General features: G+C 47.0%; 1 protein-coding gene across 4 annotated transcripts in view; it reads left to right on the top strand.

Annotated features, from left to right (window-relative positions):
- NR6A1 (nuclear receptor subfamily 6 group A member 1) overlaps positions 1-14,932 on the top strand; it is a 193,809-nt gene that overhangs the window by 154,244 nt on the left and 24,633 nt on the right. For all 4 annotated transcript variants that reach the window (XM_048822985.2, XM_048822984.2, XM_048822982.2 and 1 more), the window contains one exon: positions 9,311-9,366. In XM_048822985.2, the coding sequence (XP_048678942.1) occupies positions 9,311-9,366 (56 nt within the window). The remainder of the gene's footprint in view (positions 1-9,310; positions 9,367-14,932) is intronic.

The following is a 14,932-nucleotide window of genomic DNA, read 5'->3' as shown; positions in this document are numbered from 1 at the left end:
GCAGTCAGTTAAAAACTAACAAGAATAACTCTCTCTGCTCCCACAGGGGACTGGGTATCCCCTTCACTTATAATTTTGGTTTGGTGCGAAAGACAGTATTGATTCAGTTTAGTAACAGTGTTTGCTGTGCTCTGGGAATCTGTGCTGGATGTGGACAGTACCTGTCAAACTATTCTACTGACCTGCTTTGACACTACTGTATCATATTGTCCTTTCTAGTGACACTACACACTGGTGTCTGATTGAGGAGGCATTTTCATTTTTACTCCCGGTTTTCAGGGGTTTATCATGTTCCCCAAACTACTTTTCTGGGGTGAAAGTTTTCAAACCTTCTCATTTTAGAGGTAAGCCTTTTGAGAGACTGTTATCTTATTTGACCACTCGAAGGGTGAGAAATTTGTGATTTGCCTATTAACAGAAAAGGCAAATATAGGCATGCTTTTGTGTTATGCAGGTAGGGAAGATTAATCCAACTCAAGCAATTAATTTCCTCCCTACTTAAATGTAGAGCTCTGCTCAGGATCTACACCCGATTCACATCCTCCAAGATCAACTGCGATCCGGTATGCAATCTGCTAGCTGTCTTTTACCTGTGTCTGCATCTGCAGCAGCAAGCCATCTTATAGGGGCTGGGGGTGGGGACAAGTCAGTGCAATGGTAGGGACTGGGGGTAAGGGGCAGAATCTCGAGAAGACAGCGCGGTGGGGGCAGAGGGATAGGGGCATCGCATCGCATGCTGCTCCCGGGGACTCACAAGCGATGGCACACGGCAGCAGCACTGTGTGTTCCATCACAGAGGGGCAGAGGGATGGAGATGGGGCCCTGCCCTCTCCAATCCGCATGGCTGGGGGCGGGCCCTGCTGCCCAGGAGCCGGCAGGCCGGACCCGGGACTGGGAGCGCAGCCAGTGCTGCCGGGCCGGGTTATGGTGGGGATGCTGGCACTGCCTGAAGGGCCCGAGCTGCTGGACAAGAAGCCGCACAGCGAGCGGGTGCCGCCCAGCCCTGGCTGCTGGCCCTGAGTGCAATATGCCCCCTGGCTGCCCGAGCTGGACATCACAGGCCAGGGGCCCTTTGCTGTTGTATCTGCATCCGATCTACTATCTGCAAGAATGGTCTGCGGATATCCGCAGATTTGCAGGGCTCTACTTAAATGTCTTTTGTGCGTTCTGTGGGAATTCAGTTCTCATCTCCTGCCTTAAATTTTAGGGAAGAGAGGCTAGTGTAGACCAGGCCTGTGTGTGCTTGCTCCAAACCAGTTCTGTCAAAAAACCTATGGAGTTGCAACGGCGGGGGGGGGGGGGGGGGGATTGAGAGCTGACACCATTTTAAAAATGGGAATTAAAATTGTTTACCATGATCAGCTACTCAGTGAGGGTAACAGTGCAGCACCCTCTTTGCATGTTGTCTTTCACTTTTGAATCTGTGCCAGCTCGTTTATGCCGTGCAAAGGAAACCTGAGTTTGTGCCTCCATTACTAGAATTGGAAAACTGACTTGTGCCAAGATTGATTTTTAAAACGTAACCAAACATGACGTCCTAGCAAGGACAAATGTTTTTGGAAAGGGTAGGGGAAGGGACTTTTACTACAGCTACCATTTGCTGGAGTACTCCTCCTTGAAACAGCTTTAAATAGCCCTTTAAAAAATCCTTGGAGACCACAGAAAGGCCTTGAAAGCTAGGGACAGGAAAAGATTTCACGGACATCAGGAATGCCTGACTTTTAATCACAGGCCATAGTTGGACCCTTCCTCAATCATCCCCCAAAGAATGTGTCCTCTCACACTTGGAACTTTCTTCATGAGGTGGCTCTTATAATAGTTCATTAATAGTCTACCACTTTTCTGCCAGGTACAGTTTCACCAAGCAGGGTGATGCAAAGTAGGAGCTCTGCACTTTTAATTTGGGGAGCTCTGTCATATAATCTCCTTAGGTAGATCAAGTTTGGAACCCACTGATCAGTTTGAAAACCTGTTGTATTAGCTTCTTCTTTAGTCAGATGTGATTGCCTCTCTACTACTGAGGAGAAAATCCATTTGTTTTAGTTCGTGTGGTGGCTTACTGCCTTTGTATCATATAGCTATTAAACTAGTTGTGGAATGGCCACAGAAATGATGGTCCAAAAACTGACCTAGTCAGTGAAGGGAGAGGAGTTACGGGTGACAGTTTTATAATGGAATATTCAGTTTAGACATTGTCTGTGAAAAGACCTAAAGTAAATCTTTGTTATATTTCCTTTCATCTGAACACTGACAGAAGCAATGGGTCTAAAATGCAATGCAGCATCAGATAATATGGTTGTCATTTTGATCAGGGGATGACTGGTGTGTGGTTAAATGGGCCATGCAGGGTTTTTGTAATCTAGGGTGCGCACATGATGCGGGCTTTTAATTTAAATAGAAAAGTGCTCTTGTAAAGAAGTTTTAATGTGGTTAATTAGCCCATCAACTCCCTGTTTTAACTTGACAAGGATTGTTTTTACTCTTTGGAATGAAAAACTGATTTTTAAAAACTAACCTTCCTAGTTTGATTTTGGTATGCATTTGTGTTCACTGGCGCACCAACATTTTGACCATTTAAATCCTTGGCAATGTGGCCTCCTAAACTTTTTAAAAGCAGATTTTTTTTAGCTTAGCAACAACAAACAGGAAATTTGAGTAGAAGGAGGTGAAGCTGTAATACAGTGATTGTTCAGGCTTGCTCCTTTGATATGCATAGAGGGTATTAGGCCTCAGAAGGCAAATGAGTAGTCCTTGTGGGAAAAGCTGTTTCCTGGATTCAGAAGCAGAAATGTCGTTTCTTTTAAACCCAACTATTAATTCTCCTAAGACTTTGTTATCACGAATGTGAAAGCCATCACCAAATTCATTCTTAGATGTTCTTACAGAATATGTTATACAGTCACTAAACCCAGAGCTCCACAAATACTGTTTTATAGTGAAACTTCATTACAGTAAATGGTGTTTGAGATGAGATGAAAAAAATGATGCCCTGACCATTTGTGCTCATAAAAGATCCAAGGGCATTTTGCTCAGTGGGAACAAGGGTTAGGCCTGGCTAAATTTAAACTTGGAGAATTGTGTTCTGAATGATCAAAACTCCCCAGGGTTGGAGAAATGGTCGCTTTACTTTTCCTGGTTGGTGTGCTTTGCCTCCTACCTTCTTGTAGATGTTATGATAATGCCGAGTCTATTGGTGAGAGGCCCTTGCCACACCAGAAATGCACCACCTTCCCCTAGCAGTTGTCAGAGACATTATCAAAACCGTACAGTAATCTATTCTTTAAATATCGACCCACAAAAGTTTAAATCTCCATTGCTCCTTGAGTGGCCAATGGGGGATTACTGTGAAGTGATGCAGGCCTCATTCCTGCTAGCTCCCCTTTCCCTGGACTGACTACATTCCAAGTCTCTGCTCTGCAATGAAAGCTGGAGTCCCAGTTTTCAGTGGGCTCCGGTAAATTCCGGGAATTCTTTAATCTGCCATTGTACATAGGGAGTACATAGGGGAGGCTTTAGCTGCTGCTCGTTCAGAAGGAAACAGCGACATCTCCTGGCCACTGCTCAGGCATACCACAGTGAAAAAGAATCATAGAATCATAGAATATCAGGGCTGGAAGGGACCTCAGCAGGTCATCTAGTCCAACCCCCTGCTCAAAGCAGGACCGATCCCCAATTTTTGCCCCAGATCCCTGAATGGCCCCCTCAAGGATTGAACTCACAACCCTGGGTTTAGCAGGCCAATGCTCAAACCACTGAGCTATCCCTCCATAGTTTTCCTTTCTTTCCTTCCTTAGAATCATAGAATATCAGGGTTGGAAGGGACCCCAGAAGGTCATCTAGTCCAACCCCCTGCTCAAAGCAGGACCAATTCCCAGTTAAATCATCCCAGCCAGGGCTCTGTCAAGCCTGACCTTAAAAACCTCTAAGGAAGGAGATTCTACCACCTCCCTAGGTAACGCATTCCAGTGTTTCACCACCCTCTTAGTGAAAAAGTTTTTCCTAATATCCAATCTAAACCTCCCCCACTGCAACTTGAGACCATTACTCCTCGTTCTGTCATCTGCTACAATTGAGAACAGTCTAGAGCCATCCTCTTTGGAACCCCCTTTCAGGTAGTTGAAAGCAGCTATCAAATCCCCCCTCATTCTTCTCTTCTGCAGGCTAAACAATCCCAGCTCCCTCAGCCTCTCCTCATAACTCATGTGTTCCAGTCCCCTAATCATTTTTGTTGCCCTTCGCTGGACTCTCTCCAATTTATCCACATCCTTCTTGAAGTGTGGGGCCCAAAACTGGACACAGTACTCCAGATGAGGCCTCACCAATGTCGAATAGAGGGGAACGATCACGTCCCTCGATCTGCTCGCTATGCCCCTACTTATACATCCCAAAATGCCATTGGCCTTCTTGGCAACAAGGGCACACTGCTGACTCATATCCAGCTTCTCGTCCACTGTCACCCCTAGGTCCTTTTCCGCAGAACTGCTGCCTAGCCATTCGGTCCCTTCTCCTGGGAAACTCCATTAATTAATCTCACTGAAGAGCAAAGTCAAATAGCTAGGGCTTTTTCTGTAGATGAAAACCCAGATGTTCTTTTAGAATGGTAAAAAAAAAAAAAAAAAAAGGGTGACTGGTGGTAACATTATTTATAGCTGTTCACAATGCTCCAGGCTGGATGGCTTTTCAGTTGTGTGTATAAAAAAATAAATGAATTTTAAACTGGGGGGGTTTCCAAACAAGACCTGTGTAACTTATCAACTCACCATCTTCAAAGATCTTTGTGGCTCAGATGTGTTGTTATATGGCTATTGGGTGGACAGGAAAGTTGCTCATTTTTTTTACCCCAGTAGGTACCAAGTTTCAAGCATAATTTCACAGTGGTTTATTTTCTGTCCTCATTGGCCAGAAAAAAAGTTATAGCATGATTGGTCCAAAATATATTTCACAACCATGTTTAAACGTATCTTTTTGTAGGGTCGACAGGCCCCTTAGCATTCAGCTTACAAGGAGTCCAACTTGCCATTTCTCTCCTGAAGAGCCTTTGACAGGGCCTGGTAACCAAGACAGGTAGTGCAGGAATGCTTGGAGAGCAGCCTGTTCTAGCATCAAGCATTTTCTAGCATGTAAGTCATGAAAGAAATGTTACACAGGTTAACAGAACTGTCCCCAACATGTGACCCATCACCAAACATCACGTCTACAGGCATTACAGAACTGGGAGCACTTCACAAGGGGTAACAAAAATCTCTCAAAAATCCCACTTGAAAACATACTAAATAAATGACGTTTCTAAGCATGATTAAAAAAAAAAAACCTTGAGGCAGGCAAAGCACCTTGTAATTACTATTGCGTAAAGAAAGGGGGAGTCCAAAATAGGGGTGCTGAACAGCAAAAAGGACTGCTGCTGCCAGGTGTGCAGCATCTCTGCAGATGTCTGCATAAAGTAGTATCGGTGAGTACAAAGTATAGGGCTTGCATCAGCTAGAGCCCTGATCTGGATTACACCTTTGCTATGAAAATCAGATAAGCAAACAAAATGAAGAGGAAGATCCCGTTCAGTGACTGAGTGTTCAGGGTAAGCATTACAATTCAGTGCTGCGGGTGGACAGAATAGGCCCAAGAGTACAGGAGGTTGTAGGAGGTGTTCGCTCATTTGGAGACTGTAGTTGCTCTTCTGGTTGCACATGCCTATTTTGAAGGATGGCTGGCAGCTTGTCAAATCAGTTCAGCAGGGAGGTGGGCAGTGCTGGAGTGACAGGGCATGCTGTAAAACACAGACCCCATGTGTGTGATGCTAGCTCCTAGGCATCCTTCAGGCATTCTGTATTTCATTAACGCAGTCTGGTTTTACGGGGCTGTGGATGGAATCTTCTCCCTCCTGAGGCTAATGAAGAATGCTGCTGCTGCCTCCTCGCCTGAGTGCCAGTCCGCAGGCTGCCCAGCCAGAGGTGATGCCCTTTTATCTGTACAGCTTCGGCTGTGGTAGCTTCTCCCTTGCCTTGTGGTTCAGGCTGCAGATCTTCCTCTCAAGCCTTGGAAGTCAGGTAGGCTTGACAGCTCGAGCTGGATCCTGAGCCTCAACGTCCACACTATTGTTCTTAGCTCTCTAGCTCAAGCCCCGCAAGTGTGAGTCTCTCTGCCCTGGTTGCGAGGCCTGCTCCGAGCTGCAGGGTGAACATACCTTGAAGTCATCTCACCGATGAAGTGCACTGAAGAATGAAAACGTTGGAGAACCCCTGTTGAAACAGTGACTTGCTACTGGGAGTCACTAGGCTTCCCTGGGATTATTCGTACTGGGGCTGAAGTTTATCCTTGGATTTTTTTATATATATATTTTTTATTTTTTTACTCCTGCCCCCTTACTGTGCACTGCTGCATGAGTCATTCATCAGCTCCTGCAGAGGGAGGGTGAGGGTACCCCACAGCAGTCAGAGGCTGCTTTGCGCCTGGGATGAGTCGTCTTCCACGTTGAGCTGTGTCTACGGTGGGTGGCCAGGAAAGGGATTGTGACCTATGTGTCGATTCTCAGGATACTCGGGACTAAGAGTCATCTTGTTTCACCCCCTCCCTCCAGCCTGAGGGAGTCTTGCTTATGCCTAACGGGCTGTCAGTTCCATGACAGCACCACCTGTCAGTCACTCAAGCACACTCCTCTGGGCTATGCCAGCTCTTACCTTGCCTTACAATATGTGCACTCCAGTCCTTGAGTCCCTTTGAAGCATTTCCCTGTAGTGGTCAGCGACTCATCCGCTGAACACTCACAGAAATACCAGATCTGCAGCCCCAAAGAACAGTGTACACCATAGGTGCAGTTTGACTTATATATTTGGAGGGGGGGAAGCACCAGTCAGGCCAACAGGGCTGCTCATGTGGGAGCAAATTTCACGCCTGCCTGAGGCTTGCAGTTTGGGGGACAATGCCCCACCCCCACCCCCCCAAACTACACCCATGGTGTATGCACCCTTTTGTATGATTTGACTCCGGATAAGCAGCTTGATCACAGCACTGAGATATGTTTCTGGTGAAAACAAGAATGTTTGTTGTCAAAAAGTCAGGATTCAAGCGATAGTAAGTATGAATAGTGGAAACAAATGGTGATTACATATAAAACAAAATTGTAGCATGCTTTCTAGGGACTAAAGTTAACTAACAGTCTAACCTCCTGGCTAAAAAGATTTATCTCATCCCCAAAGTGCCTTGCAGTGTTTCAATCAAGACTGGATGAGATTTCATTTTCAATTATGTAAACACGCTGTCCATTTGCTTCCTACATGCAGGATATGGGGATGCCCCTTTTTGCCTTCTACTTGAATTCCCCAATGTTCATTGTCTGTCCTCAGAGACAGGATAACCACCTGTGGTTTTTTCCTCTGCGCTGCTTCCCTGTTGATTTTCACATCTCTCCATTGACTTTGTATATAAATGAGTGTTAGCTCGCAGTGCTTAATTTGCATCCTAACAGAGAGACAGGTAAATAAACACCTCTTGTCTAGTTTTCGCCTCTGCTGGAGACTCAGACCTTTGTATGGGCTCTAGGAGCCTGTTTTTTGTCTATATATGTAATTTCATACAATGTCAGTACGTACATTTCAGTGTGATACTAACGACCAGCATTACTGATCTTTCACTAAAGACCTCACGTGACATTCTGTGGTAAACCAGAATGTACCTACCAGAATCAGGGCATTCCTGGAACCTCCTTGCCAGCATAAAGGGGTTATTGAGTCACAATTTCACAAACTTAAGAGGGGCTTCAGCTGGAAGAATAAGCAGCAGGAACAGCTGAAATCCTTTGGCACAATGGTCCTTTTCCCATGCAGGATTTCCCTGGTAATAGAAGAAAGTGGGGTTGTGGGAGAATAGAGAAAACACCAAATAGAGGTGAAACTAGCTCTAAATTGAATACAATTGAGACTTTCTATAAATGGTTTGTGAGCCTTTAAGAAATGAAGCCTCACTATTTAGAAGCCTTTCAAAGGGCTTCCTCCTTTTGGAATAAAACTCCTTACCTAGTCGAACAGCTAGGATTTCAAGTTACTGGTTCACATACAGGCAACTTGTAAAGTGTGTCCTTTCCATGCTCTGTGGTGTCTTGAGGAGACCTTACCCTGTGCAATAGCAGGGATGGAAGCCTCTTGTCTTTTGTGCTGTCTGCAGCCTCAACACTAGAGGGAATCAGTTAACACTCTGAAAGGACCCTGGTTTAATCCAGAGAGGTGTTTGCTATTGGTTTTGTGCACAGTGCATAGGCCAGAGGTGGGCAAACTATGGTCTGTGGGACCGTCCTGCCCGGCCCCTGAGCTCCTGGCCCGGGAGGCTCGCGCCCAGCCCCTCCCCTGTTGTCTGCCCTCCCACACAGCTACGCCGGCAGCGCTCTGGGTGGCGGGGCTGCACGCTCATGCAGGACAGTATGGCAGCGTGTCTGGCTCCGGCCTGGTGGTGCGGCGGCCAGACATGCTGCTCTGAGCGGCATGATAAGGGGGCTGGGGGGGTTGTTAAGGGGCAGGGGGTCCTGGGGGGCAGTCAGGGGGAGGTTGGATGGGGCGGAGGTTTGGGGGGGGCGGTCGGGGAGCGGGGGGGGTTAGATAGGGGGTTGGGTCCTGGGGGGGGGCAGTTAGGGGCAGGGGTTCCGGGAGGGGGTGTTCAGGGGACAAGGAGTAGGGGGGTTGGATGGGTTGGGGGTTTTCAGGGGGACAGGCAGGGGGCGGGAAGTGGGAGGAGGCGGATAGGGGGCCGTGGCCAGCCTGTTTTGGGAGGCACAGCCTTCCCTACCCGGCCCTCCATACTGTTTCGCACCTGGATGTGGCCATCGGGCCAGAAAGTTTGCCCACCACTGGCATAGGCGTATACATCCCAGTACTAGTGAAGGGGGGACACACCCTGCTGTGGAGAACATTGCTACTTCAACCAGTTCTCATTAGTGGTACAGTGGGGTGCTTTCCCTTTATCATCTCTTGAATTTTCAGGCAGTTGGTGGTGATATGGTACTTTTTCATTTCTACATCACCTTTCACTTGAGGATCTGCAGTGGCTATATAAATATTACTTAAATCTCTGATTGCCCTTGTCAGCCAAGTAAATATTTTTGTGGTTCACATTGCAAGTGGGAATCTCAATACATACTACACAGCCTCTCCTTTCCCCCGGGGGGAAATACACGTGAGCTGCCTTAATTAACAAAATAAAACTCCAATTCAATGTCTCTCTAGACAACAGGCGATTTCCTGCAGGCCAGGTGTTCTCTGTGTAATAGCATTCCAGAATGCGAAAGAACAGTGGTGTTCCTAACCAGCGTTTGGCTCTTTCCTTTCAGCAATCAGAGAAGATGGCATGCCAGGAGGCAGGAACAAAAGTATTGGACCTGTCCAGGTAAGCGTATTTTCACTTTCCCTAGTGCAGTGCTCTTCAGTTTCTGTACTGTTTGTTAGCCTTTAATCACATGACACCAGAGCACATTTGTACAAAGACACCATCATGCTACTTCAGGAAACGGGGAAGGTGACCGAGTCGTTAAGGCTTTGAAGGGGAGAAAACATTGCTATCCTGCCGGGAGGCTGCATATGCTCAGAGCGTCCCTTGACATCATTTCTGCTGCCTCTAACTGCCGCATGAGGCACAGTCGTGGACAACACACCCTAGGAGAAGGGGTTGAGTTGGAGTTGGGGGGTATGTAGGTGTTTCAGGACTGCCTTGAATGTGCTGGATATTTCTCTTTAGGATCTGTGTTGGCTGCTGCACCGCAGAACCCAGGACGGTTACGTAGCATCTCAAGGCTCTATGCCATGGAAGCAACCAGGCCCAAGATTTAGGCCTGAATTAATTTGGTGACAATCTTCCAGCCAGCCCCGTGTCATTAAGGATGCATTCCATTTAGGCAGCAGATTTGTAAATAAAGCCCTGATCTTGCCTGGCCCTAGAGACATAACCTGTAACCCACTGGGGCCATGTCATCAGCTGGCTACATGAATAAAATGACAATCTCTAAACTACTTGATCAGACTGTAGGAAACCTTCTGTCCTTCGTAAGTCAGGACAAGCACTTCAATCCCTGCAAAGCTCCCAGTAAATCTTGCAGTGTCCATACCACAATTTCTTAAGTTGTTGCAAGTGGGGTACCCAATAAATGTCTTCCTGATTGATGGGGCAGCATGTCTGGAGATGTCTTATAAAATGCTAGGTAATTTGGCACAATAGCTTCTCCTGAACAAGTGAGAAATGATTTGCCATTTTCCAGCCTGCAGCAAGAAACACTATTTTAAAAATACTATTTATTTTAATAATATAGAAAGAGCCTTACATGACACTGTCCATGGCTGTGCATCTATGAAAATCTCTACTCACTACAGCACAGAACTGGAGTGGACGGGAAGGAAAGGAAATATGGTCTGTATACCAAAAAAAAAGGAGAGAAATATCTGAATAATACTGATCCCAGCCCAGCTGCTGCTTCTGGAATATTAATTCCAAATTTCGCAGTTCACCTCTCCAGACACATGCAGTTAAATCATAGGGAAATGCTGTGGGCTGTAAGGAAGCAAAATGGTCCAGATCTAGTAATTGCTCTTCCAGTGCTAATATGATGTGCATCTCACTGTGTGTATGCTGTGGGTATGCCTGAAGCTGAAGAATCTTGAAAGCAGTGTCGATTGGTCCACACATGTACCTTGGCTCACCTTGTGCCTGCGACTGAGGACATAAATGTTAGGGCAGATTGACTGCCTCTCTGGTTCCTTCTCACCACTTCCTGATCCGGGTTGGACACTCCTGTTTCGAATGCTTCAGCTTTTTTCTTTAGCTGTGAAAGTGTATTTAGATATCTCTAAATAGTTTTAGTATTCAAGAGTTTCGAAGTTTTTATCTGCCAGTTTTAGTGTTTTATAGTTAGCCAGTCTCTCTTCCCCAGACTTCCTTTGGGTACTGGACTGTGCCCAGGAGCACCACCTCTTCCCCAGACTTCCTTTGGGTACTGGACTGTGCCCAGGACTATGGGCTTCAAAATTTGTGCTTCCTGCCTGTGATCCTCCTCCGTCAGTGAAAACCACCAATGCTGCTTGTACTGTCTCAGGGAAGCCCACATTGCAGCAAGGTGCGGTATCTGTTTGTTCTCTAGCCATACCCTGAAAGGGTGGAATTTCCCCTTAGGAAGCACCTAATGGAAAGGGCCATGAGGCCACTATCAGACTGTGGCTGAGGGACCCTTCCCCCCCTACCCCCCCATTTTGGCCTGACTCAGCAACAAGAACGAAGGAGTCTACCCTCACAGATCCCTCAGTAGAGTCTTGTTGGGAGAGCAGGGAGCATTCTCATAAGCAAGAGGATAAGTCTTCCTCCAAATCCACTTAAGTCATATGTAGCCCTGCGTAAACTGAGCACTAACCCAGCCCAAGGGAACTTAGTACATACTAAGTCTGAGGCATGATAAGGGAGCCCACAAGTATAGGGCTTCATTGGCACCATGTCATGATTGGGTGGACCAGTACCTCCTGAGCACAAGCCCTGACTTCCCCTGGCACCAATGAAGACCGGTAGCTGAGAGCATTGGTCACATGCAGTTCCATCGGACTTCAACAGCTTTGGCACGCTGTCTCTAGTGTGGCTCTGGTAAGAGACGAGACCTATGCTGCTTCTAACGACACCTCAGGAGGTATAGTCCAACCCCCTGCTCAAAGCAGGACCAATCCCCAATTTTTGCCCCAGGTCCCTCAATGGCCCCCTTGAGGATTGAACTCACAGCCTTGGGTTTAGCAGGCCAGTGCTCAAACCACTGAGCTATCCCTCCCCCATCTCCCACCAGGGGAGCTGGCCTTTTGAAGGAGTTTGTCTCCCTATCCATCTTTGGGCTGTGATTTCCCTACAGTGGCAACCGTGTTGGAACTAAAATAACTTTTTCCTCATTAGGAGATGGATCATTATGTCCTCCTCCAAAACACCTTCCAGGAACAGCTTGGGACCAACCTCTGCCTCGTCATGCCTTAGGGACAACAGCAACCCCCATCTGACCCGTTCTTTTGGCCACGCTGGGGGCCATGGGACCAGTACCATCTCAGTGGTTTGCTGGAGAGTCACCCCTTCCCTCCCCTTTGAGGGGACAACTGGAGCTGCCCCCAGATTTTATTGAGGAATAGAAGTACACACTGGATCAAGCAGTTCTACAAGATCAGACGAGATTGCCGTCTTCATCGCCAAATGAGGTAGTGATTTCAGTGTCTCCAGCCTCCTCCAATGACTCTAAGCACTTCAAGGAACAGATTTGTAAAATTGGAGGGGAGCTGCAGATTCCTCTTGAGGAGGTTCAGGAGCCTCAACACAAGCTCCTGGACAACCTTCAGCCCTCCGCCTCCAGTAGAATAGTGCTTTTGGTTAATAAAACTATCCTGGAGCCAGCTAGGGTGGTCTGGCAATCCCCAGCTACCTGCATCTCCATGCCCAAGAGGGCAGAGAAATGGGACTCTGTCCCAGCCAAGGTGATGGAATTTCTGTTTTTTCACTCTACTCCTAATTTTTGGTGGTCCAAATGGCTGTAGAGAGTTCTGGGCAGAAACACCCGCAATCTACCCTGACTGATAAAGAGGGCAAGCATCTCAACTTATTGGGAAGGAGAAAGTATTTTCTTCTTCTAGCCTCCAGTTCAGAATAGCCAGCTACCAAGCACTATTGGCTAAGTATGACTTCCTAAACTATTCAAAATTCACAGACTCCGTTGACAGTCTCCCCCAGCAGGACAGAGCTTATTTCCAGGCTGTCATAGATGAAGGGAAAATGGTTGCCAATACTGGTCCTCAATAAGCAGTAGCCTGTGCACCAGACAGGACAGTAATTATCAATGCATCACTGCTGGGTTGGAGAGTCCACGTGGACAACCATACAGAGCAAGTAATCTGGACATCTTGAGAGTCCAGATGCACATCAATGTTCTAGAGTTACAAGCAGTTCAAAGAGCTTGCAAAACCTTTCTCCCATTTGTTCAAGGTCACCATGCGCTCTGTGTCAGACAACATCACAGCTGTCTTTTACAACAACAAACAAGGAGTGAGCCCCACCTGCCCCCTCCCCTTTGCCATGTGCAGAAGTGGTCAGCCTGCGGAACTGGTGCATTGGCAATCAGATTACCCTGTCAGTGTCTACCCCTGAGGAAACCAGAATGTGCTAGTGGACTCTCTCAGCAGACACTTTGCATTTGATCACAAGTGGGAGCTTCATGACTCTGTGGTAAACAATATTTTTGCTCCACAGGGGACACCACCAGGGACTTGTTCCTCTCCAACAAATTAGAAAGTGCAACATATACTGTTCTAGAGGAGCCCTGAGTTGTCACTCACAGGGCAACACTACTTCCATAGTCAGATCATCTGAACTATGCCTTCCCTCTACCACCACTCCTCTGCCTCGAGTTTTGCACAAGATTTGGCAGGAAAGGGCATGAGTTAATCTCATTGCCCCCAACTGGCCCAGATGGTTTTGGTTCCTTCCCATGGCATTTTGGGCACCGATCACATTCCTACATTTTCCTATCTCCTGACTCAAGGGCATGGCACTATCAGGCATTCCAGCCAACGGCTGCTTCATCTCAGAGCCTAGTTTTTGGATGGGCGTCATCCTTAGAGCAGTCATGTTCTGAAGCTGTGCAGAATGTCTTTCCTCATAGGAAGGATTCCACTAGGAAATGTTACCTAGTCAAGGGGAAGCATTTATCTGGGCCTATTTCTTCAGGCCTATTTCTCCAGAAGCAACAGGTATTCCATTCATTCTGGACTATATTTTTTCCTTGAAGACAGCAGGTTTGCCTGTCAATTCGTTATGGATCCGCTTGGCAGCAATCAGTGCATACCATCTGCCTTCACAGAGCTACTTGATCTTTGCACACCCTCTAGGCCTTTCCAGAATCTGCTAGTCAATCAGAACCTTTCTGCCTATTTAAAAAAAAAAAAAAAAGAGCCTCGTGCTCAATGGGGCTTGAACCTTGTTCTCTAAACTAATCCTCCTTTTGAACCATTAGCTTCTTGCTCCATGTCTGTCTTATTCCTGAAAGTTGCATTCCTCGTAGCCATCACCTCATCCAGGAGGGTTGATGAGCTTGGGGTATTGATGGTAGGTCTTCCTTATTCTGTATTTCATAAGGACAGGGTTTCATTATGTCTACACCCTAAATTAATTCCCAGAGTAGTCTCTGCGTTTCACCTGAACCAGTGTATCCACTGACCTGTGTTCTTCTCAAAACCTCACACATCCTCAGAAGAAAGGCAGCATTCCCTTCACATTCAGCGAGTCTTAGCCTTTTACCTGCAAAGAAGGGAAACAATCAAGAAATCCCATAGCAGAAAGGGTAGGAGGTCAGGATATATCCTCTCAAAGAATCTCAAAATGGGTCTCTGGGTGTATTTTGCTCTGTCAGCTGTCTGATCTTCCCCTCATGGGGAAGAGCGCAAGCAACATCTATGGTGTCACTTCAAGAGGTGCCTCCATTTCATATTTGTAAGGGAGCTACATGGAGCTCAGTCCATACATTTGCTTGACACAGTCTCTTGGTGCAGAACTCCTCTGCTGATTGCATCTCTTGGAACATCAGTCCTTCATTTGGCTCTGCCATCTATGACCTAACACACTCCTCTTATTCGAGTACTGCTTGTCAGTCACCCACAATGGAATGCACAAAGGGACCAGCTATCGAAGAAAAGAAAGTTACTTACCTTATAGTAACTGGAGCTTCTTCGAGATGTGTGGTCTCTATCTGTATTCCACTTCCACTACCTGCCCTCCTTCCCCTCTGCTTCGGAACTTCTCTGATTTGCAGTGGAGAAGACAGAGGTGGTCAGTCTGCCCCGTGCTTTATCTCCTCTGTCGGAGGCATGAAGTGAGCCGGGGCACATGTGTGGACCAATGGATGCTGCTTTCTAAATTCTCCAGTTCCTGGTACGTGGAGCACATGTGTACTCAG

The sequence above is a fragment of the Caretta caretta genome, chromosome 16, assembly GCF_965140235.1.
Source record: "Caretta caretta isolate rCarCar2 chromosome 16, rCarCar1.hap1, whole genome shotgun sequence".
Classification (NCBI taxonomy): Eukaryota; Metazoa; Chordata; order Testudines; family Cheloniidae; genus Caretta; species Caretta caretta.
The sequence above is the reverse complement of the archived record's forward strand: the minus strand, read 5'-3'. Positions and strand labels throughout refer to the sequence as shown.